Source organism: Oncorhynchus mykiss, chromosome 20 (genome assembly GCF_057628025.1).
Source record: "Oncorhynchus mykiss isolate SJ-2025 chromosome 20, ASM5762802v1, whole genome shotgun sequence".
Taxonomy (NCBI): domain Eukaryota; kingdom Metazoa; phylum Chordata; class Actinopteri; order Salmoniformes; family Salmonidae; genus Oncorhynchus; species Oncorhynchus mykiss.
Genome location: NC_143041.1, coordinates 41461176 through 41484946, shown reverse-complemented (window position 1 = coordinate 41484946; position 23771 = coordinate 41461176). Strand labels below are relative to the sequence as shown.

Genomic DNA, 23771 nt, shown 5'->3' with positions numbered 1-23771 from the left:
TCAGAGAGTTGCAGTAGTCATTTAACCCCTCTGAATCAGAGGTTATTGGCCCAACAGTCTTAACCACTAGGCTACCTGCAAACCCTATTGTTAAGGTAATATACAGTTGAAGTCGGAAGTTTACATACACCTTAGTCAAATACATTTAAACTTAGTTTTTAACAATTACTGACAATTAATCCTAGTAAAACAATTCCCTGTCTTTGGTCAGTTAGGATCACCACTTTCTTTTAAGAATGTGAAATATGAGAATAATAGTAGAGAGAATTATTTATTTAAGCTTTTATTTCTTTCATCACATTCCCAGTGGGTCAGAAGTTTAAATACACTAAATTAGATTTGGTAGCATTCCTTTAAATTGTTTAACTTGGGTCAAATGTTTTTAGGTAGCCTTCCACAAACTTCCTGACTGATGTCTTGAGATGTTGCTTCAATATATCCACATAATTTTCCTCCCTCATGAAGCCATCTATTTTGTGAAGTCACCTGACCCTCCTGCAGCAAAGCACATCCACAACATGATGCTGCCACCACCGTGCTTCACGGTTGGGATGGTGTTTTTTCTGCTTGCAGGTCTCCCCATTTTTCCATTTTCTTCCTTGCTGAGCAGCCTTTCAGGTTATGTCAATTTTGGACTCGTTTTACTGTGGATTTTGATACTTTGTACCTGTTTCCTCCAGCATCTTCACAAGGTCCTTTGCTGTTGTTCTGGGATTGATTTGCACTTTTCACACCAAAGTACGTTCATCTCTAGGAACAGAACACGTCTCCTTCCAGAGCGGGATGACGGCTGTGTGGTCCCATGCTGTTTATACTTGCGTACTATTGTTTGTACAGATGAACGTGGTACCTTCAGGCGTTTGGAAATTGCTTCCAAGGATGAACAGACTTGTGGAGGTCTACAATTTATTTTCTGAGGTCTTGGCTGATTTCTTTAGATTTTCCCATGATGTCAAGCAAAGAGCCACTGAGTTTGAAGGTAGGCCTTGAAATACATCCACAGGTACACCTCAAATTGACTCAAATGATGTCAATTAGCCTATCAGAAGCTTCTAAAGCCATGACAGCATTTTCTGGAATTTTCCAACCTGTTTAAAGGCACAGTCAACTTAGTGTATGTAAACTTATAAGTGAAATAATCTGCCTGTAAACAATTGTAGGAAAAATGACTTGTGTCATGCACAAAGTAGATGTCCTAAACGACTTGCCAAATCTATAGTTTGTTAACAAGAAATTTGTGGAGTGGTTGAAAAACAAGTTTTAATGACTCCAACCTAAGTGTACGTAAACTTCTGACTTCAACTGTATGTAATATATAAATAATACCTGGGCCCATACATCACATCAGACACACGTTAGCGTGGCGTTAGCGTAGCCTCAAGGTCTGACCTGCTGGTCTATTGGATATGAAAGTCATTAGCTCTATTTAGCGGCCAAGGGAAATGCTAACACGGTGGGTTAGGAAAACATACTAAACTCAACTCAACTCTGCCAGGGGCTGGGTGATACAATGTTTTTACTCAGCAACCTCAGAGACATTTCTGTTTAGAGTGAGAGGCCCTAAGCGATTGATAGAGATGTTTGTAGAAAATGGATTCTGGCTCATTAGGTTTACAAGATGGTTCCCTTCACCAAGGTGGTTTGAATGTTGCTTTCCTGTTCATCTGATGCTGGTGATATACAGTGCCTTCAGAAAGTACTCACTTGTTCCACTTTTTGGTGCGTTACTAAGGTGGGATTAAAATTGATTTAAAGGTAATTTTTTTTGTCAATGATCTACAGAAAATATTCCAATGTAAAAGTGTTCAACCCCCAGAGTCAATACATGTTCGAAAGCCTTTGGCAGCAATTATAGCTGTGAGTCTCTAAGAGCTTTCAACACCTGGATTGTATAATATGTGTACATATTCTTTATAAAATTCTTCAAGCTCTGTCAAGTTGGTTGTTGGGCAGCTATTTACAAATCTTGCCATCGATTTTCAAGCTGGTTTAAGTCAAAAGTGTAACTAGGCCACTCAGGAATATTCAATGTCGTCTTGATAAGCAACTCCAGTGTAGATTTGCTGAGATTTCATCTCCCAGTGTCTGTTAGAAAGCAGACTGAACCAGGTTTCCAATAGGATTTTGCTCTATTCCGTTTCTCATTATCCTAAAAAACCTTGATAGTCCTTGCCGATGACAAGCATACCCAAACATGATGCAGCCACCACCATGCTTGAACATATGAAGAGTGGTTCTGTTCTGTTGGATTTGCTCCAAACACAACGCTTTGTATTCAGGGCATGAAGTCAATCTCAATCTATTTTTTTGCAGTTTTCGTTAGTGCAAAGAGGAAGCATGTTTTGGAATATGTTTATTCTATACAGGCTTCACTATCTCATTTAGGTTTGTATTGTGGAGTGACTACAATGTTGTTGATGCATCCTCAGTTTTCTCCCATCACAGCCATTCATATCTGTAACTGTTTTCAAGTCTCCATTAAACCTCATGGTGAAAACCCTGAGCGGTTTCCTTCCTCTCCGGCAACTGAGTTAGGAAAGATACATGTATCTTTGATGTGACTGAGAGTATTGATACTCCATCCAGAGTGTAATTAATAACGTCACCATGCTCAAAGGGAATATTCAATGTCTGCTCTGTTTTATTTTTACCCATCTACCAATAGGAGCCCTTCTTTGCGAGGCGTTGGGAAAACCTCCCTGGTCTTTTGTTTGAACCTGTGTTTGAAATTCACTGCTCGACTGAGGGATAATTGTATCTGTGGGGTACGGAGATGAGGTAGTCGAAAACATAAGTCTACTTTGACATTATGAGATATTGTGTGTAGGTCAGTGACAAAGAATCCCAATATAATCAATTTAAAATTCAGGCTGTTACACAACAAAATGTGGAAAAGCCAACGAGTGTGAAGGCACTGTATTTCTGAAGGCACTGTATTATTCTGTATTGTTATGTTATTAGGTCTTATTTTGCTATAACCATAGTATAACTATATAACAAAAATGAAGCTTCAATATGCAGTTTAGCCTCACTGACTGTCTAGAGTGTAATCTGTGTGTGTGTGTGTGTGTGTGTCTGTGTGTGTGTGTGTGTGTGTGTGTGTGTGTGTGTGTGTGTGTGTGTGTGTGTGTGTGTGTGTGTGTGTGTGTGTGTGTGTGTGTGTGTGTGTGTGCGTGTGTGTGTGTGTGTGCATTTGTGTGTTCTCTCTAACTGTCTAAACTCTATCTGAACACAGGTTAACAACGCAACAGCAAGAGTTATGACAAACAAAAAGGTGGCAAACCCCTACACGAATGGTAAGAGCTCCCCGTATCCTCCTCCTCCTCCTCTCCTTCTCTCTGTTTCAATCTTCAATTCCCTCCTCTTTCTTCACATCCTCCCTACTCCCCTCTTCCTTCACCTCCTCCCTACACCCTCCTCTTTCTTCATCTCCTCCCTACTCCCTCTTTCTTCACCTCCTCCCTGCTCACTCCTCTTCCTTCACCTCCTCCCTACTCCCTCCTCTTCCTTCACCTCCTCCCTCCTCCTCTCCTTCTCTCTGTTTCAATCTTCAATTCCCTCCTCTTTATTCACATCCTCCCTACTCCCTCCTCTTCCTTCACCTCCTCCCTGCTCCCTCCTCTTCCTTCACCTCCTCCCTACTCCCTCTTATTTCACCTCCTCCCTACTCCCTCCTCTTCCTTCACCTCCTCCCTGCTCCCTCCTCTTCCTTCACCTCCTCCTCCTCCTCTCCTTCTCTCTGTTTCAATCTTCAATTCCCTCCTCTTTCTTCACCTCCTCCCTGCTCCCTCCTCTTCCTTCACCTCCTCCCTACTCCCTCCTCTTCCTTCACCTCCTCCCTACTCCCTCGTTCTTCACCTCCTCCCTACTCCCTCTTCCTTCACCTCCTCCCTACTCCCTCCTCTTCCTTCACCTCCTCCCTACTCCCTCTTTCTTCACCTCCTCCCTACTCCCTCCTCTTCCTTCACCTCCTCCCTGCTCCCTCCTCTTCCTTCACCTCCTCCCTACTCCCTCTTCTTCACCTCCTCCCTACTCCCTCTTTCTTCACCTCCTCCCTACTCCCTCCTCTTCCTTCACCTCCTCCCTACTCCCTCCTCTTCCTTCACCTCCTCCCTACACCCTCTTCCTTCACCTCCTCCCTACTCCCTCTTTCTTCACCTCCTCCCTGCTCCCTCTTTCTTCACCTCCTCCCTACTCCCCCTCTTCCTTCACCTCCTCCCTACTCACTCCTCTTTCTTCACCTCCTCCTACTCCCTCTTCCTTCACCTCCTCCCTACTCCCTCCTCTTCCTTCACCTCCCTCCCTACTCCCTCTTCCTTCACCTCCTCCCTACTCCCTCTTCCTTCACCTCCTCCCCCCTCTTCCTTCACCTCCTCCCTACTCCCTCCTCTTTCTTCACCTCCTCCCTGCTCCCTCTTTCTTCACCTCCTCCCTACTCCCTCCTCTTTCTTCACCTCCTCCCTACTCCCTCCTCTTCCTTCACCTCCTCCCTACTCCCTCCTCTTCCTTCACCTCCTCCCTACTCCCACCTCTTCCTTCACCTCCTCCCTACTCCCTCGTCTTCCTTCCCTCCTCCCTACTCCCTCCTCTTCCTTCACCTCCTCCCTACTCCCTCCTCTTCCTTCACCTCTCCCCTTCCCTCCTCTTCCTCACATCCTCCCTACTCCCTCCTCTTCCTTCACCTCCTCCCTACTCCCTCTTCCTTCACCTCCTCCCTACTCCCTCCTCTTCCTTCACCTCCTCCCTACTCCCTCGTCTTCCTTCAACCTCCTCCCTACTCCCTCCTCTTTCTTCACCTCCTCCCTACTCCCTCCTCTTCCTTCACCTCCTCCCTACTCCCTCTTTCTTCACCTCCTCCCTACTCCCTCCTCTTTCTTCACCTCCTCCCTACTCCCTCTTTCTTCACCTCCTCCCTACTCCCCCTCTTCCTTCACCTCCTCCCTACTCCCTCCTCTTCCTTCACCTCCTCCCTACTCCCTATTTCTTCACCTCCTCCCTACTCCCTCCTCTTCCTTTCACCTCTTCCTACTCCCTAGTTCTTCACCTCCTCCCACTCCTCTTTCTTCACCTCCTCCCTACTCCCTCCTCTTCCTTCACCTCCTCCCTACTCCCTCCTCTTTCTTCACCTCCTTCCTACTCCCTCCTCTTCCTTCACCTCCTCCCTACTCCCTCCTCTTTATCACCTCCTCCCTACTCCTCCTCTTCTCACCTACTCCCTACTCCCTCCTCTTCCTTCACCTCCTCCCTACTCCCTCCTCTTCCTTCACCTCCTCCTACTCCCTCTTCCTTCACATCCTCCCTACTCCCTCTTCCTTCACCTCCTCCCTACTCCCTCCTCTTTCTTCACCTCCTCCCTACTCCCTCCTCTTCCTTCACCTCCTCCCTACTCCCTCCTCTTCCTTCACTCCTCCCCTACTCCCTCCTCTTCCTTCACATCCTCCCTACTCCCTCTTCCTTCACCTCCTCCCTACTCCCTCCTCTTCCTTCACCTCCTCCCTACTCCCTCTTCCTTCACCTCCTCCCTACTCCCTCCTCTTCCTTCACCTCCTCCCTACTCCCTCCTCTTTCTTCACCTCCTCCCTACTCCCTCCTCTTCCTTCACCTCCTCCCTACTCCCTCTTCCTTCACCTCCTCCCTACTCCCTCCTCTTCCTTCACCTCCTCTCTACTCCCTCCTCTTCCTTCACATCCCCCTACCCCCTCCTCTTCCTTCACCTCTCCCTACTCCTTCTTCCTTCACCTCCTCCCTACTCCCTCCTCTTCCTTCACCTCCTCCCTACTCCCTCCTCTTTCTTCACCTCCTCCCTACTCCCTTCTTTCTTCACCTCCTCCCTACTCCCTCCTCTTCCTTCATCTCCCTCCCTACTCCCTCTTTCTTCACCTCCTCCCTACTCCCTTTTCCTTCACCTCCTCCCTACTCCCTCCTCTTTCTTCACCTCCTACCTACTCCTCCTCGTCCTTCACCTCCTCCCTACCCCTCTTCCTTCACCTCCTCCCTACTCCCTCCTCTTCCTTCACCTCCTCCCTACTCCATCTTCCTTCACCTCCTCCCTACTCCCTCCTCTTCCTTCACCTCCTCCCTACTCCCTATTTCTTCACCTCCTCCCTACTCCCTCCTCTTCCTTCAACTCTTCCCTACTCCCTCTTCCTTCACCTCCTCCCTACTCCCTCTTTCTTCACCTCCTCCCTACTGCCTCTTCCTTTATCTCCTCCCTACTCCCTCCTCTTCCTTCACATCCTCCCTACTCCCTCCTCATCCTTCACCTCCTCCATACTCCCTCTTCCTTCACCTCCTCCCGACTGCCTCTTCCTTCATCTCCTCCCTACTCCCTCCTCTTCCTTCACCTCCTCCCTACTCCCTCCTCTTCCTTCATCTCCTCCCTACTCCCTCCTCTTCCTTCACCTCCTCCCTACTCCCTCTTCCTTCACCTCCTCCCTACTCCCTCCTCTTCCTTCACCTCCTCCCTACTCCCTCTCCTTCACCTCCTGCCTACTCCCTCTTTCTTCACCTCCTCCCTACTCCCTCTTCCTTCACCTCCTCCCTACTCCCTCCTCTTCCTTCACCTCCTCCCTACTCTCTCCTCTTTCTTCACCTCCTCCCTACTCCCTCTTCCTTCACCACCTCCCTACTGCCTCTTCCTTCATCTCCTCCCTACTCCCTCCTCTTCCTTCACCTCCTCCCTACTCCCTCTTCCTTCACCTCCTCCTACTCCCTCCTCTTCCTCACCTCCTCCCTACTCCCTCTTCCTTCACCTCCTCCCTAATCCTCCTCTTCCTTCACCTCCTCCTACTCCCTCCTCTTCCTTCACCTCCTCCCTACTCCCACCTCTTCCTTCACCTCCTCCCTACTCCCTCGTCTTCCTTCACCTCCTCCCTACTCCCTCCTCTTCCTTCACCTCCTCCCTACTCCCTCCTCTTCCTTCACCTCCTCCCTACTCCCTCCTCTTTCCTTCACCTCCCTCCTACTCCCTCCTCTGCCTTCACATCCTCCCTACTCCTCCTCTTCCTTCACCTCCTCCCTACTCCCTCTTCCTTCACCTCCTCCCTACTCCCTCCTCTTCCTTCACCTCCTCCCTACTCCCTCGTCTTCCTTCACCTCCTCCCTACTCCCTCCTCTTTCTTCACCTCCTCCCTACTCCCACCTCTTCCTTCACCTCCTCCCTACTCCCTCTTTCTTCACTCCTCCCTACTCCCTCCTCTTTCTTCACCTCCTCCCTACTCCCTCTTTCTTCACCTCCTCCCTACTCCCCTCTTCCTTCACCTCCTCCCTACTCCCTCCTCTTTCTTCACCTCCTCCCTACTCCCTATTTCTTCACCTCCTCCCTACTCCCTCCCTCTTCCTTCCCTCCTCCTACTCCTATTTCTCACCTCCTCCCTACTCCCTCTTTCTTCACCTCCTCCCTACTCCCTCCTCTTCCTTCACCTCCTCCCTACTCCCATCCTCTTTCTTCACCTCCTCCCTACTCCCTCCTCTTCCTTCACCTCCTCCCTACTCCCTCCTCTTTCTTCACCTCCTCCCTACTCCCTCCTCTTCCTTCACCACTCCCTACTCCCTCCTCTTCCTTCACCTCCTCCCTACTCACTCCTCTTCCTTCACCTCCTCCCTACTCCCTCTTCCTTCACATCCTCCCTACTCCCTCTTCCTTCACCTCCTCCCTACTCCCTCCTCTTTCTTCACCTCCTCCTACTCCCTCCTCTTCCTTCACCTCCTCCCTACTCCCTCCTCTTCCTTCACCTCCTCCCTACTCCCTCCTCTTCCTTCACATCCTCCCTACTCCCTCTTCCTTCACCTCCTCCCTACTCCCTCCTCTTCCTTCACCTCCTCCCTACTCCCTCTTCCTTCACCTCCTCCCTACTCCCTCCTCTTCCTTCACCTCCTCCTACTCCCTCCTCTTTCTTCACCTCCTCCCTACTCCCTCCTCTTCCTTCACCTCCTCCCTACTCCCTCTTCCTTCACCTCCTCCCTACTCCCTCCTCTTCCTTCACCTCCTCCCTACTCCCTCCTCTTCCTTCACATCCTCCCTACTCCCTCCTCTTCCTTCACCTCCTCCCTACTCCTTCTTCCTTCACCTCCTCCCTACTCCCTCCTCTTCCTTCACCTCCTCCCTACTCCCACCTCTTCCTTCATCTCCTCCCTACTCCCTCTTCTTCACCACCTCCCTACTCCCTCTTCCTTCACCTCCTCCCTACTCCCTCCTCTTTCTTCACCTCCTCCCTACTCCCTCCTCTCCTTCACCTCCTCCCTACTCCCTCTTCCTTCACCTCCTCCCTACTCCTCCTCTTCCTTCACCTCCTCCCCTACTCCCTCTTCCTTCCCCTCCTCCCTACTCCCTCCTCTTCCTTCACCTCCTCCCTACTCCCTATTTCTTCACCTCCTCCCTACTCCCTCCTCTTCCTTCACCTCTTCCCTACTCCCTCTTCCTTCACCTCCTCCCTACTCCCTCTTTCTTCCACCTCCTCCCTACTGCCTCTTCTTCATCTCCTCCCTACTCCCTCCTCTTCCTTCACATCCTCCCCACTCCCTCCTCTTCCTTCACCTCCTCCATACTCCCTCTTCCTTCACCTCCTCCTACTGCCTCTTCCTTCATCTCCTCCCTACTCCCTCCTCTTCCTTCACCTCCTCCCTACTCCCTCCTCTTCCTTCATCTCCTCCCTACTCCCTCCTCTTCCTTCACCTCCTCCCTACTCCCTCTTCCTTCACCTCCTCCCTACTCCCTCCTCTTCCTTCACCTCCTCCCTACTCCCTCTTCCTTCACCTCCTGCCTACTCCCTCTTTCTTCACCTCCTCCCTCTCCCTCTTCCTTCACCTCCTCCCTACTCCCTCCTCTTCCTTCACCTCCTCCCTACTCTCTCCTCTTTCTTCACCTCCTCCCTACTCCCTCTCCTTCACCACCTCCCTACTGCCTCTTCCTTCATCTCCTCCCTACTCCCTCCTCTTCCTTCACTCCTCCCTACTCCCTCTTCCTTCACCTCCTCCCTACTCCCTCCTCTTCCTTCACCTCCTCCCTACTCCCTCTTCCTTCACCTCCTCCCTACTCCCTCCTCTTCCTTCACCTCCTCCCTACTCCCTCTTTCTTCACCTCCTCCCTACCCCCTCCTCTTTCTTCACCTCCTCCCTACTCCCTCCTCTTCCTTCATCTCCTCCCTACTCCCTCCTCTTTCTTCACCTCCTCCCTACTCCCTCCTCCTCCTTCACCTCCTCCCACTCCCTCCTCTTCCTTCACCTCCTCCCTACTCCCTCCTCTTCCTTCACCTCCTCCCTATCCCTCTTCCTTCACATCCTCCCTACTCCCTCCTCTTCCTTCACCTCCTCCCTACTCCCTCCTCTTCTTCACCTCCTCCCTACTTCCTCTCTTACTTCACCTCCTCCCTACTCCCTCCTCTTCCTTCACCTCCTCCCTACTCCCTCCTCTTCCTTCACCTCCTCCCTACTCCCTCCTCTTCCTTCACCTCCTCCCTACTCCCTCTTTCTTCACCTCCTCCCTACTCCCTCCTCTTTCTTCACCTCCTCCCTACTCCCTCCTCTTCCTTCACCTCCTCCCTACACCCTCCTCTTTCTTCACCTCCTCCCTACTCCCTCCTCTTCCTTCACCTCCTCCCTACTCCCTCCTCTTCCTTCACCTCCTCCCTACTCCCTCCTCTTCCTTCACCTCCTCCCTACTCCCTCTTCCTTCACATCCTCCCTACTCCCTCCTCTTCCTTCACCTCCTCCCTACTCCCTCCTCTTCCTTCACCTCCTCCCTACTCCCTCCCTTCCTTCACCTCCTCCCTACTCCCTCCTCTTTCTTCACCTCCTCCCTACTCCCTCCTCTTCCTTCACCTCCTCCTACTCCCTCCTCTTCCTTCACCTCCTCCCTACTCCCTCCTCTTCCTTCACCTCCTCCCTACTCCCTCCTCTTCCTTCACATCCTCCCTACTCCCTCTTCCTTCACCTCCTCCCTACTCCCTCCTCTTCCTTCACTCCTCCCTACTCCCTCTTCCTTCACCTCCTCCCTACTCCCTCCTCTTCCTTCACCTCCTCCCTACTCCCTCCTCTTTCTTCACCTCCTCCCTACTCCCTCCTCTTCATTCACCTCCTCCCTACTCCCTCTTCCTTCACCTCCTCCCTACTCCCTCCTCTTCCTTCACCTCCTCCCTACACCCTCCTTCCTTCACATCCTCCCTACTCCCTCCTCTTCCTTCACCTCCTCCCTACTCCCTCTTCCTTCACCTCCTCCCTACTCCCTCCTCTTCCTTCACCTCCTCCCTACTCCTCCTCTTTCTTCACCTCCTCCCTACTCCCTCTTTCTTCACCTCCTCCCTACTCCCTCCTCTTCCTTCATCTCCTCCCTACTCCCTCTTTCTTCACCTCCTCCCTACTCCCTCTTCCTTCACCTCCTCCCTACTCCCTCCTCTTTCTTCACCTCCTCCCTACTCCCTCCTCTTCCTTCACCTCCTCCCTACTCCCTCCTCTTTATTCACCTCCTCCCTACTCCCTCCTCTTCCTTCACCTCAATCCTACTCCATCTTCCTTCACCTCCTCCCTACTCCCTCCTCTTCCTTCACCTCCTCCCTACTCCCTCCTCTTTCTTCACCTCCTCCCTACTCCCTCCTCTTCCTTCACCTCCTCCCTACTCCCTCTTCCTTCACCTCCTCCCTACTCCCTCTTTCTTCACCTCCTCCCTACTGCCTCTTCCTTCATCTCCTCCCTACTCCCTCCTCTTTCTTCACCTCCTCCCTACTCCCTCCTCTTCCTTCACCTCCTCCCTACTCCCTCCTCTTTATTCACCTCCTCCCTACTCCCTCCTCTTCCTTCACCTCAATCCTACTCCATCTTCCTTCACCTCCTCCCTACTCCCTCCTCTTCCTTCACCTCCTCCCTACTCCCTCCTCTTTCTTCACCTCCTCCCTACTCCCCTCTTCCTTCACCTCCTCCCTACTCCCTCTTCCTTCACCTCCTCCCTACTCCCTCTTTCTTCACCTCCTCCCTACTCCCTCTTCCTTCACCTCCTCCCTACTCCCTCCTCTTCCTTCACGTACTCCCTACTCCCTCCTCTTTCTTCACCTCCTCCCTACTCCCTCTTCCTTCACCTCCTCCCTACTCCCTCCTCTTTCTTCACCTCCTCCCTACTCCCTCTTTCTTCACCTCCTCCCTACTGCCTCTTCCTTCATCTCCTCCCTACTCCCTCCTCTTCCTTCACCTCCTCCCTACTCCCTCTTCCTTCACCTCCTCCCTACTCCCTCCTCTTCCTTCACCTCCTCCCTACTCCCTCTTCCTTCACCTCCTCCCTACTCCCTCCTCTTCCTTCACCTCCTCCCTACTCCCTCTTTCTTCACCTCCTCCCTACTCCCTCCTCTTCCTTCACCTCCTCCCTACTCCCTCCTCTTCCTTCACCTCCTCCCTACTCCCTCTTCCTTCACCTCCTCCCTACTCCCTCCTCTTTCTTCACCTCCTCCCTACTCCCTCCTCTTCCTTCACCTCCTCCCTACTCCCTCTTCCTTCACCTCCTCCCTGCTCCCTCCTCTTCCTTCACCTCCTCCCTACTCCCTCTTCCTTCACCTCCTCCTACTCCCTCCTCTTCCTTCACCTCCTCCCTACTCCCTCCTCTTCCTTCACCTCCTCCCTACTCCCTCTTCCTTCACCTCCTCCCTACCTCCCTCCTCTTCCTTCCCTCCTCTTCCTTCACCTCCCTGCTCCCTCCTACCCACTTCTTCTTTTTGACCGACAGGACAGACGTACGGACGTACGGACAGACAGACAGACAGACAGACAGACAGACAGACAGATTTGCTGTATTAACTGATGAAATCAGATGGTGCCATATGTATTCAGTGACCCAGACTCTAACCCTATGATGACTCAACCATAACCAGCTACTCAGGTTATTTTCTATTTGCTTGGTTTTGGTATTGTATTTAGATTTTATTTGAATTTCACAGTACATTATTCATTTGAAATCATTGCTTGAGGGTTTTTGGAAACTGCCTATTCCATCTGGCCTTTCCCATGGTTTTCCCAATGGCTTTCCCGTGGTTTTCCCATGGTTTTCCCAATGGCTTTCCCATGGTTTTCCCAATGGCTTTCCCATGGTTTTCCCAATGGCTTTCCCATGGTTAGGAGATGAAACAACCTAAGAAACGAGTGTTCCTCAAGGGTTCTTCGGGAAGGGTAATGATTTCATGTGGAACCATAAGGTCTCAAAGGTGGCGGCTCATTAGAATATTTTAGGGAGTGGTTTACGCACAGCTATTTTTGGTGTAACCATGAGTCTCCTTCCAGTTCGTGTAATCTGTTGTGTTTCGACTACAGCCAATGATGTGTCTTGTGAGAGACTTGTACATGTCCTTGTGTTAATGTGAGAATGGCTGATTTTAAATCAGTGGTTGTTATTTCTCTCAGCCATGACGGGGCTAACACACCTGATTCACCTTGTCAATTAACACAATAATAACACCTTTTTTGGCAATTTTAACAAAACAATATTTCTCACCACAATAAAAAAAAAAAAAAACAACCATCTATGGTTCTTTCAAAACATCTACAAATAACCTTTGATTGAGGAACCGTTCCACATAAAGAACAATAGGGTTGGATACATAACAGAACCAATTCTTTGTTGCAATATAGAACATTTTTATGAATGGTTCTTTAAAGACCATTGCGAAAGGTATTTTATAGTGCCATAAAGCTTATATTTAGAACCGTATGAGCATGGTTCTTTATAGAACCTTCAAAAAAAGGTTCCTTATAGCCCCCTAAAAGGAACCCTTATTTGGCCCTATATAGAGAAGTTGCTGTTTTTTTTGTCCGTACAGGGATCATCTCTTAACATAATAAGTGTAAAGACGGACAGGGGAATTGGTTCGAACATAAGGAGCGAAGGGAGGAGATGGAGAAAGTGTTGAGAGGATGGTAGGAGAGGGTGGAGGGGAAGGGGGAGGAAAGTGAATTTGGTGGAGAGGAGAGTGAATGGATGAGTGGATGGAGGAAATAAAAAGCCAAGGGCTCAATTTGAAAGGGCTTCAGGGTTTGTCTCTGTCTCTCTCTCTGACACACATTCATGTGATGGAAGAGAGAGATACATCCAGAGAGAGAGAGAAGAGAAAAGAGAGAGAGACACACATGGAGAGGGAGAAGAGAGAGAGAGAGAGAAATGGAGAGAGAGGGAGAAGAGAAAGAGAGATAAATGGAGAGAGAGAAGAGGCCAGTAATGAATTGGCCAGACATGTCAACACTCCTCTCTTCCTCCCTCCATCCCTCCATCAGAGTAGGGTTAGAGCAGTGCAGACAGAGGAGAATGAGACCTGACTCCCCTTCCGTCACTGAACCACACTACCACACCACCATACCACCACACCACCACACTACCACACCACCACACCACCACACTAACACATCCACCACACCACCACACCACCACACTACCACACCACCACACCAACACACTACCACACTACCACACCAACACACTACCACACCACCACACTACCACACTACCACATCACCACACTACCACATCGCCACACCGCCACACCACCACACTACCACACCACCACACCACCACACCACCACACCACCACACGAACACACTACCACACTACCACACCACCACATCAACACATCACCACACCACCACACTACCACACCACCACACCACCACACTACCACACTACCACACCACCACACTACCACACTACCACAACACCACACTACCACACCACCACACCACCACACTACCACACCACCACACCACCACACCACCACACTACCACTCCACCACACCACCACACCACCACACTACCACACTACCACAACACCACACTACCACATCACCACACCACCACATCACCACACCACCACACCACCACACCACCACACTACCACACCACCACACCACCACAATACCACACCACCACATCACCACACCACCACACTACCACACCACCACACTACCACACCACCACATCAACACACCACCACATCAACACACCACCATACCACCACACCACCACACCACCACACCACCACACTACCACACCACCACATCAACACACCACCACACCACCACACTACCACACCACCACACCACCACACTACCACCACACCACCACACTACCACACCACCACACCACCACACTACCACCACACCACCACACCACCACACCACCAACCACCACACCACCACACCACCACACGAACACACTACCACACTACCACACCACCACATCAACACATCACCACACCACCACACTACCACACCACCACACCACCACACCACCACACTACCACACTACCACACCACCACACTACCACACTACCACAACACCACACTACCACACCACCACACCACCACACTACCACACCACCACACCACCACACCACCACACTACCACACCACCACACCACCACACCACCACACTACCACACTACCACAACACCACACTACCACATTCACCACACCACCACATCACCACACCACCACACCACCACACCACCACACTACCACACCACCACACCACCACAATACCACACCACCACATCACCACACCACCACACTACCACACCACCACACTACCACACCACCACATCAACACACCACCACATCAACACACCACCATACCACCACACCACCACACCACCACACCACCACACTACCACACCACCACATCAACACACCACCACACCACCACACTACCACACCACCACACCACCACACTACCACCACACCACCACACTACCACACCACCACACCACCACACTACCACCACACCACCACACCACCACACCACCACACTACCACATCAACACACCACCACACCACCACACCACCACATCACCACACAATTTATTATTAATCTCCTCCAATCTCATCATCATGTCTCTCCTCCTATCCCATCATCACGTCTCTCCTCCTATCCCATCATCATGTCTCTCCTCCTATCCCATCATCATTTCTCTCCTCCTATCCCATAATAATGTCTATCCTCCTATCCCATCATCATTTCTCTCCTCCTATCCCATCATCATGTCTCTCCTCCTATCTCATCATCATGTCTCTCCTCCTATCACATCATCATTACTCTCCTACTATCCAATCATCAATTATCTCCTCCTATCCCATCATCATGTCTCTCCTTCTATCTCATCATCATGTCTCTCCTCCAATCCCACCATCATGTCTCTCCTCCAATCTCATCGTCATGTCTCTCCTTCCATCCCAACATCACGTCTCTCCTCCTATCCCATCATCATGTCTCTCCTCCAATCTCATCGTCATGTCTCTCCTCCTATCCCATCATCATGTCTGTTCTCATATCGCATCATCATGTCTCTCCTCCTATCCCATCATCATGTCCTCTCCTCCTGTCCCATCATCATGTCTCTCCTCCTATCCCATCATCATGTCTCTCCTAATATCCCACCATCATGTATCTCCTCCTATCCCATCATCATGTCTCTCCTCCTATCCCATCATCATGTCTCTTCTCTCCTCCTATCTCATCATCATGTCTCTCCTCCTATCCCATCATCATGTCTCCTCCTATCCAATCATCATGTCTCTCCTCCTATCTCATCCATCATGTCTCTCCTCCTATCTCATCATCATGTCTCTCCTCCAATCTCATCTTCTTGTCTCTCCTCTCCTCCTATCCCATCATCATGTCTCCTCCTATGCAATCATCATGTTTCTCCTCCTATCTCATCCATCATGTCTCTCCTCCTATTCCATCATCATGTCTATCCTCCTATCTCATCATCATGTCTCTCCTCCTATCTCATCTTCTTGTCTCTCCTCTCCTCCTCTCCCATCATCATGTCTCTCCTCCTATCCCATCATCATGTCTCTCTTCCAATCCCATCATCCTGTATCTCCTCTCTTCCTATCCCATTATCTTGTCTCTCCTCGCCTTCTTTTCCATCATAATGTCTCTCCTCTCTCCCTTTTCCATCATCACGTCTCATCACCATTTGCCCAAGATGGTGTTGGCAGTCAGACGTCTTCGTCTTTGTCTTGTCATGTCCAGTATATCTTTTATATCTTTTTTCTTCGCAAATATTTTAAAATATTTTTCTTAACCTCAACTTCAACATACTCTCCTGCAATCCGCCTCACCCAATGTGGTATGGATCTGCTATTGTCTTTTGTACTGGTACCCCCAACAGCAGCTAGCCAGCTAACTGCCTACTAGGTGCTAGTGAGCTAGCCACTGCTAGCTGTCTTCAGCTAACCTTTAGCCCGGACAACTCTTGCCAGTCTGCACGGCGCGTCTCAAACCAAAGCAAATCAGACTTATTTTTCTCCATATGTCCGGATTCCTACGTCAAGCTCTGAACTTTTTCCCCTGGATCATCGCAGTTAACTAGCTGCTATCCTAGTGGCTACTCCTGGCTAACGTCTCTGTCCCGAAGCAAGAACCAATTAACCTGGAGCTAGCCTTTGATAGGGTCATCCCCTGGGTAGCCGAAGAGGTCCATTAGCCACTCCTTGGGCTACAATACCTATTTCGCCAATTGGCCTGGACCCCTTTTACTGCCGACATGGAGCCCGGCTGATCCATCACAACTGGACTACCGGCGTAATTTGGCGTAATTTGCCCGAGGGGTTTTTTCAACTGGCTCCTCCATCGCCACTTGCCCCTGAATGCTCATCTGCTAGTCTGTTAGCCAAGACCCGCTAGCTGTCTAGAGCATATCGGACTGTTAGCCGAAGAGGCCCATCGAACAAATTATTTGGCTACTATACCTATTTTGCCAATTGGCCTGGACCCTTTTACTACACAGAGCCCTGCTGATCCATCACGCCTGGTCTGCCGACGTAACTGCATGAGGGGGAAACAATAGACTTCTTCCGTCGCGACTTCCCTCTAAGGCCTTTCTGCTGGCTTACTAGCCCCGGCCCGCTAGCTGTCTGAATCGCCGTGTCTCCAGCCCGCTGAGCTACTCACTGGACCCCTATGATCACTCGACTAAGCATGCCTCTCCCTAATGTCAATATGCCTTGTCCATTACTGTTCTGGTTAGTGATTATTGTCTTATTTCACTGTAGAGCCTCTAGGCTCTCAATACGCCTTACCTAACCCTTTAGTTCCACCTCACACACATGTGGTGACCTCACCTGGTTTAAATTATGTTTCTAGAGACAATACATAGGACGTGCTACCTGTCCCAGACCTTCTGTGTTCAACTCTCTAGAGACAGCAGGAGTGGTAGAGATACTCTAAATGACCGGCTATGAAAAGCCAACTGACATTTACTCCTGAGGTGCTGACTTGCTGCACCCTCGACAACTACTGTGATTATTATTATTTGACCATGCTGGTCATTTATGAACATTTGAACATCTTGGCCAGGTGTTATAATCTCCACCCGGCACAGCCAGAAGAGGACTGGCCACCCCTCATAGCGTGGTTCCTCTCTAGGGTTCTTCCTAGGTTTCGGCCTTTCTGGGGAGTTTTTCCTAGCCACCGTGCTTCTAGACCATCAAAAACCCTGAAATTTCCATCCTTAACTATAACATTTTCGACAAGATAGAACTGCCAATATGGGCGGAGTTGCAATCTACTGCAGAGATAGCCTGCAGAGTTCTGTTTTACTTTCCAGGTCTGTGCCCAAACATTTTGAGCTTCTACTTTTAAAAATTCACCTTTCCAGAAACAACTCTCTCACCATTGCCGCTTGCGATAGACCACCTTCTACCCCCAGCTGTGCCCTAGACACCATATGTGAATTGATTGCCCCCCATCTATCTTCAGAGCTTGTGCTGTTAGGTGACCAAACTGGGACATGCTTAACACCCCAGCCATCCAACAATCTAAACTTGATGCCCTCAATCTCACACAAATTATCAATGAACCTAGGTACAACCACAAGTCCGTAAACACGGGCACCCTCATAGATATCATCCTAACCAACCTGCCCTCCAAGTACACCTCTGCTGTCTTCAACCAGGATAACAGTGACCACTGCCTGCGTCCGTAGTGGGTCTGTGGTCAAACGACCACCCCTCATCACTGTCAAACGCTCACTAAAACACTTCAGCGAGCAAGCCTTTCTAATCGACCTTGCCCGGGTATCCTGGAAGGATATTGACCTCATCCCGTCAGTAGAGAATGCCTGGTGCATTCCTCACCATCTTAAATAAGCATGCCCCTTTCAAAAAATGTAGATCCAGGAACAGATATAGCCCTTGGTTCACTCCAGACCTGACTGCCCTTGACCAGCACAAAAACATTCTGTGGCGTACTGCATTAGCATCGAATAGCCCCCGTGATATGAAACCTCTCAGGGAAGTTAGGAACCAATATAAGCAGGCAGTTAGGGAAGCAAAGGCTAGCCTTTTCAAGCAGAAATGTGCATCCTGTAGCACAAACTCCATGGGACACTGTAAAGACCATGGAAAATAAGAGCACCTCCTCCCAGCTGCCTACTGCGCTGAGGCTATGAAACACTGTTACCACCGATAAATCCACGATAATTGAGAATTTCTATAAGCATTTTTCTGCGGCTGGCTATGCTTTCCACCTGGCTACCCCTACCACGGTCAACATCCCTGCACCCCACAGAGCAACTTGCCAAAGCCTGCCCCATTTCTCCTTCACCCAAATCCAGATAGCTGATGTTCTGAAAGAGCTGCAAAAATCTGGACCACTGCAAATCAGGTTAGGCAATCTGGACCCTCTTTTTCTAAAATTATCTGCCGAAATTGTTGCAACCCCTATTACTAGCCTGTTCAACCTCTCTTTCATATCGTCTGAGATCCCTAAAGATTGGAAAGCTGCCGCGGTAATCCCCTCGTTAAAAGGGGGAGACACTTTAGACCCAAACTGCTACAGACCAGATCTATCCTACCAGGCCTTTCTAAGGTCTTCGAAAGCCAAGTTAACAAACAGATCACCGACCATTTCGAATCCCACCGTACCTTTTCCATTATGCAATCTGGTTTCAGAGCTGGTCATGGGTGCACCTCAGCCATGCTCAAGGTCCTAAACGATCATAACCGCCATCGATAAGAGACAATACTGTGCAGGCGTGTTCATCGACCTGGCCAAGGCATTCGACTATGTCAATGACCACATTCTTATCGGCAGACTCGATAGCCTTGGTTTCTCAAATGACTGCCTCGCCTGGTTCACTAACTGTTTCTCTGACAGAGTTCAGTGTGTCAAATCGGACGGCCTGTTGTCCAGAACTCAGTCTCTATGAGGGTGACCATCATCATGTCTGTCATCCTATCACATCATCATGTCTCTCCTTTCCTCTTATCCCATCATCATGTCTCTCCTCCTATCCCATCATCATGTCTCTCCTTTCCTCTTATCCCATCATCATGTCTCTCCTCCTATCCCATCATCATGTCTCTCCTCTCCTCCTATCCCATCATCATGTCTCTCCTCCTATCCCATCATCATGTCTCTCCTCTCCTCCTATCCCATCATCGTGTCTCTACTCCTATCCCATCATCAAGTCTCTCCTCTCCTCCTATCCCATCATCATGTATATCCTCCTATTCCATCATCATGTCTCTCCTCATATCCCATCATCATGTCTCTCCTCCTCTCCCATAATCATGTCTCTCCTCCTATCCCATCATCATGTCTCTCCTCCTATCCCATCATCATGTCTCTCCTCCTATCCCATCATCATGTCTCTCCTCCTATCCCATCATCATGTCTATCCTCCTATCCCATCATCATGTCTCTCCTCCTATCCCATCATCATGTCTCTCCTCCATCCCGTCATCATGTCTCTCCTCACCTCCTAACCCATTATCATGTCCCTCCTCTCCTCCTATCCCACCATCATGTCTCTCCTCTCCTCCTATCCTATCATCATGTCTCTCCTCCTATCCCATCATCGTGTCTCTCCTCCTATCCCACCATCATGTCTCTCCTCTCCTCCTATCCCATCATCGTGTCTCTCCTCCTATCCCACCATCATGTCTCTCCTCTCCTCCTATCCCATCATCATGTCTCTCCTCCTATCCCATCATCATGTCTCTCCTCCTCTCCCATAATCATGTCTCTCCTCCTATCCCATCATCATGTCTCTCCTCCTCTCCCATAATCATGTCTCTCCTCCTATCCCATCATCATGTCTCTCCTCCTATCCCATCATCATGTCTCTCCTCCTATCCCATCATCATGTCTCTCCTAATATCCCATCATCATGTCTCTCCTCCGATCTCATAATCATGTCTCACCTCCTATCCCATCATCATGTCTCTCCTCCTTTCCCATCATCATGTCTCACCTCCTATCCCATCATCATGCCTCTCCTCCTATACCATCATCATGTCTCTCTTCCTATCACATCATCATGTCTCTCCTCCTATCCCATCATCATGTCTCTCCTCCTATCCCATCATCATGTCTCTCCTCCTATCCCATCATCATGTCTCTCCTCCTATCTCATAATCATGTCTCACCTCCTATCCCATCATCATGTCTCTCCTCCTATCCCATCATCATGTCTCTCCTCCTATCCCATCATCATGTCCCTCCTCCTATCCCATCATCATGTCTCTCCTCCTATCCCATCATCATGTCTCTCCTCCTATCCCATCATCATGTCTCTCCTCACCTCCTATCCCATCATCATGTCTCTCCTCCTATCCCATCATCATGTCTCTCCTCACCTCCTATCCCATCATCATGTCTCTCCTCCTATCCCATCATCATGTCTCACCTCCTATCCCATCATCATGTCTCTCCTCCTATCCCATCATCATGTCTATCCTCCTATCTCGTTATCATGTCTCTCCTCACCTCCTATCCCATCATCATGTCTCTCCTCACCTCCTATCCCATCATCATGTCTCTCCTCCTATCCCATCATCATGTCTCTCCTCACCTCCTATCCCATCATCATGTCTCTCCTCCTATCCCATCATCATGTCTCACCTCCTATCCCATCATCATGTCTCTCCTCCTATCCCATCATCAATTTAAGTTGCGTTTAATGAAGTATCATCGAACGCTGGAACACAGTTTTTACATTTTCTTTGAATCCAGACCTTAGTGTAAGTAAATTATATGCTAAACTATCTTCAGTCTTTGTGAATGGGATGCTAAGCTAACATCTGTCTAAGTGAATGGGATGCTAATCTAACATTAGTCTACCACTCTTTCTGTAGGCTGGAAGCTGAACCCAATGGTGGGAGCTGTCTATGGTCCTGAATTGTATGCAGGTAAACTCCACTGATACATACGACACAACAACCCCTCGCTATCACAGTACATCTAACATCTTCTCTCTCTCACAACCTCTCTCTCCTCTCTCTCTCTCTCTCTCCCCTCTCTCTCTCTCCCCTATCCTTCTCTCTCACTCTCTCTCTCTCCTCTCTCTCCCCTCTCTCTCTCTCTCCCCCCTCTCTCTCCCCTCTCTCTCTCTCTCCCCTATCCTTCTCTCTCACTCTCTCTCTCTCCTCTCTCTCCAATCTCCCTCTGACTCCCCCCTCTCTCTCTCTCCCCTCTCTCTCCTCTCCCATCTCCCTCTCTCTCCCCTCTCTCTCTCTCTCTCTCCCCTCTCTCTCCCCCTCTCCCTCTCTCTCCCCCCTCTCTCTCTCTCCCTCTCTCTCCTCTCTCTCCCCTCTCCCTCTCTCTCCCCTCTCTCTCTCTCCCCTCTCTCTCTCTCCCCTCTCTCTCCTCTCCCCTCTCTCTCTCTCTCTCTCCCCTCTCTCTCCCCCTCTCCCTCTCTCTCCCCTTTCTCTATCTCTCCCCTCTCTCTCCTCTCCTCTCCCCTCTCCCTCTCTCTCCCCTCTCCCTCTCTCTCCCCTTTCTCTCTCTCTCCCCTCTCTCTCCTCTCCCCTCTCCCTCTCTCTCCCCTCTCTCTCTCTCTCTCTCCCCTCTCTCTCCCCCTCTCCCTCTCTCCCCCCCTCTCTCTCTCTCCCTCTCTCTCCTCTCTCTCCCCTCTCTCTCTCTCTCCCCTCTCTCTCTCTCTCCCCCCTCTCTCTCTCTCTCTCCCCTCTCCCTCTCTCTCCCCTCTCTCTCTCTCTCTTTCTCTCTCTCTCTCTCTCTCATATAAGCCGGTATGTATGTGGTGTTGTGTATTCACGTGTGTGCGTACATGCTCCTTTCGTTTAGAGGAAGTGTTGTGACTGTCTGCGGACTTTAACACCTCTCTATCTTGCTCATTAGACTGAAATCTGTTCATTCCAAGACAGCTTTACTTTCTCTCCCCCCCTCACACAGCTTTACTGCTCTAAATAACAGCCATCCATCTATTTTATTTCTCCTCCCCCCCCCCCCCCTCCTCCCCCCTCCTGCCCTCCCCTCTCCCCTCATCCACCCCCTTTCCTCCCCACTCCTCCCCCTCATCCACTCCCCTCACGATCCTGAACCCTAATATATTGAGTCGTCTTAAACATGCCAGTAAAGTTTGCCAAGCCTAAACGATGCCATATGCCTCTGCAAGTCCCATGTGGCAGCCATGGTGTGTGTGTGTGTGTGTGTGTGTGTGTGTGTGTGTGTGTGTGTGTTGGTGGGTGTGGTGGTGGGTGTGTTGGTGGGTGTGCGTGCATACATGTGAATACCATTTCTACCACAAGAAGCAGTCGCAACATCACAGGAACATAATTCCTAGCAAAACAACCTATATACAGTGGGGCAAAAAAGTGTTTAGTCAGCCACCAAGTGTGCAAGTTCTCCCACTTAAAAAGATGAGAGAGGCCTGTAATTTTCATCATAGGTACACTTCAACTATGACAGACAAAATGAGAAAAACTAATCCAGAAAATCACATTGTAGTATTTTTAATGAATTTATTTGCAAATTATGGTGGAAAATAAGTATTTGGTCACCTACAAACAAGCAAGATTTCTGGCTCTCACAGACCTGTAACTTCTTCTTCAAGAGGCTCCTCTGTCCTCCATTCGTAACCTGTATTAATGGCACCTGTTTGAACTTGTTATCAGTATCTTTCAGGACAGGTGTATATATACTGAGATCATGTGACAGATCATGTGACACTTAAATAAAGTCCCCCTGTGTGCAATCTAACTAATTATGTGACATCTGAAGGTAATTGGTTGCACCAGATCTTATTTAGGGGCTTCATACCATACCACTTTTCTGTTTTATTTTTATTTTTAACAAGTTATTTTTCATTTCACTTCACCAATTTGGACTATTTTGTGTATGTCCATTACATGAAATCCAAATAAAAATCAATTTAAATTACAGGTTGTAATGCAACAAAATAGGAAAAAACGCCATGAATTGCAAGGCACTGTATTTACGTTTATTTATTTTCCCTTTTGAACTATTTGCACATAATATGACATTTGAAATGTCTTTATTCTTTTGGAACTTTTGAGTGTACTGTTTTACTGTTCATTTTTATTGTTTATTTCACTTTTGTTTTATTTTCACCTTCACTTCCTACTTCACTTCCTTTAGCAATGTTTCCCATGCCAATAAAGCCTATGAATTGAAATTGAGAGTGGAGAGAGAGAGAGTGAGAGTGAGTGAGAGAGAACGAGAGAGAGAGTGAGAGTGAGTGAGAGAGAGTGAGAGTGAGTGAGAGAGAACGAGAGAGAGCAGCTGGTTAAATACACACATACTTGGTTCTTTACCTTATCCACACTGATGGAGTTGAACAGAGGCACTTCATTCATTAATCACTGTGCCTTTTTGAGGGTCTGTGTGTGTGTTTGCAATTATGTGTGATTGTGTGTGTGTGTGTGTCCAGGACCACGGTGTGTGTGTGTGTGTGTGTGTGTGTGTGTGTGTGTGTGTGTGACTGGAGTAGACTGTGTGGGTATGAAGGACATTGAGGGACATGCAATAGTGATT

General features: G+C 49.5%; 1 protein-coding gene across 1 annotated transcript in view; it reads left to right on the top strand.

Moving 5' to 3' along the window:
* The window catches only part of LOC110499443 (RNA binding protein fox-1 homolog 3), an 831363-nt gene that overhangs the window by 779399 nt on the left and 28193 nt on the right, over positions 1-23771 (top strand). The window contains 2 exon segments of the mRNA XM_090213100.1: positions 3236-3296; positions 21113-21166. Coding sequence (XP_090069226.1) covers positions 3236-3296; positions 21113-21166 — 115 coding nt within the window.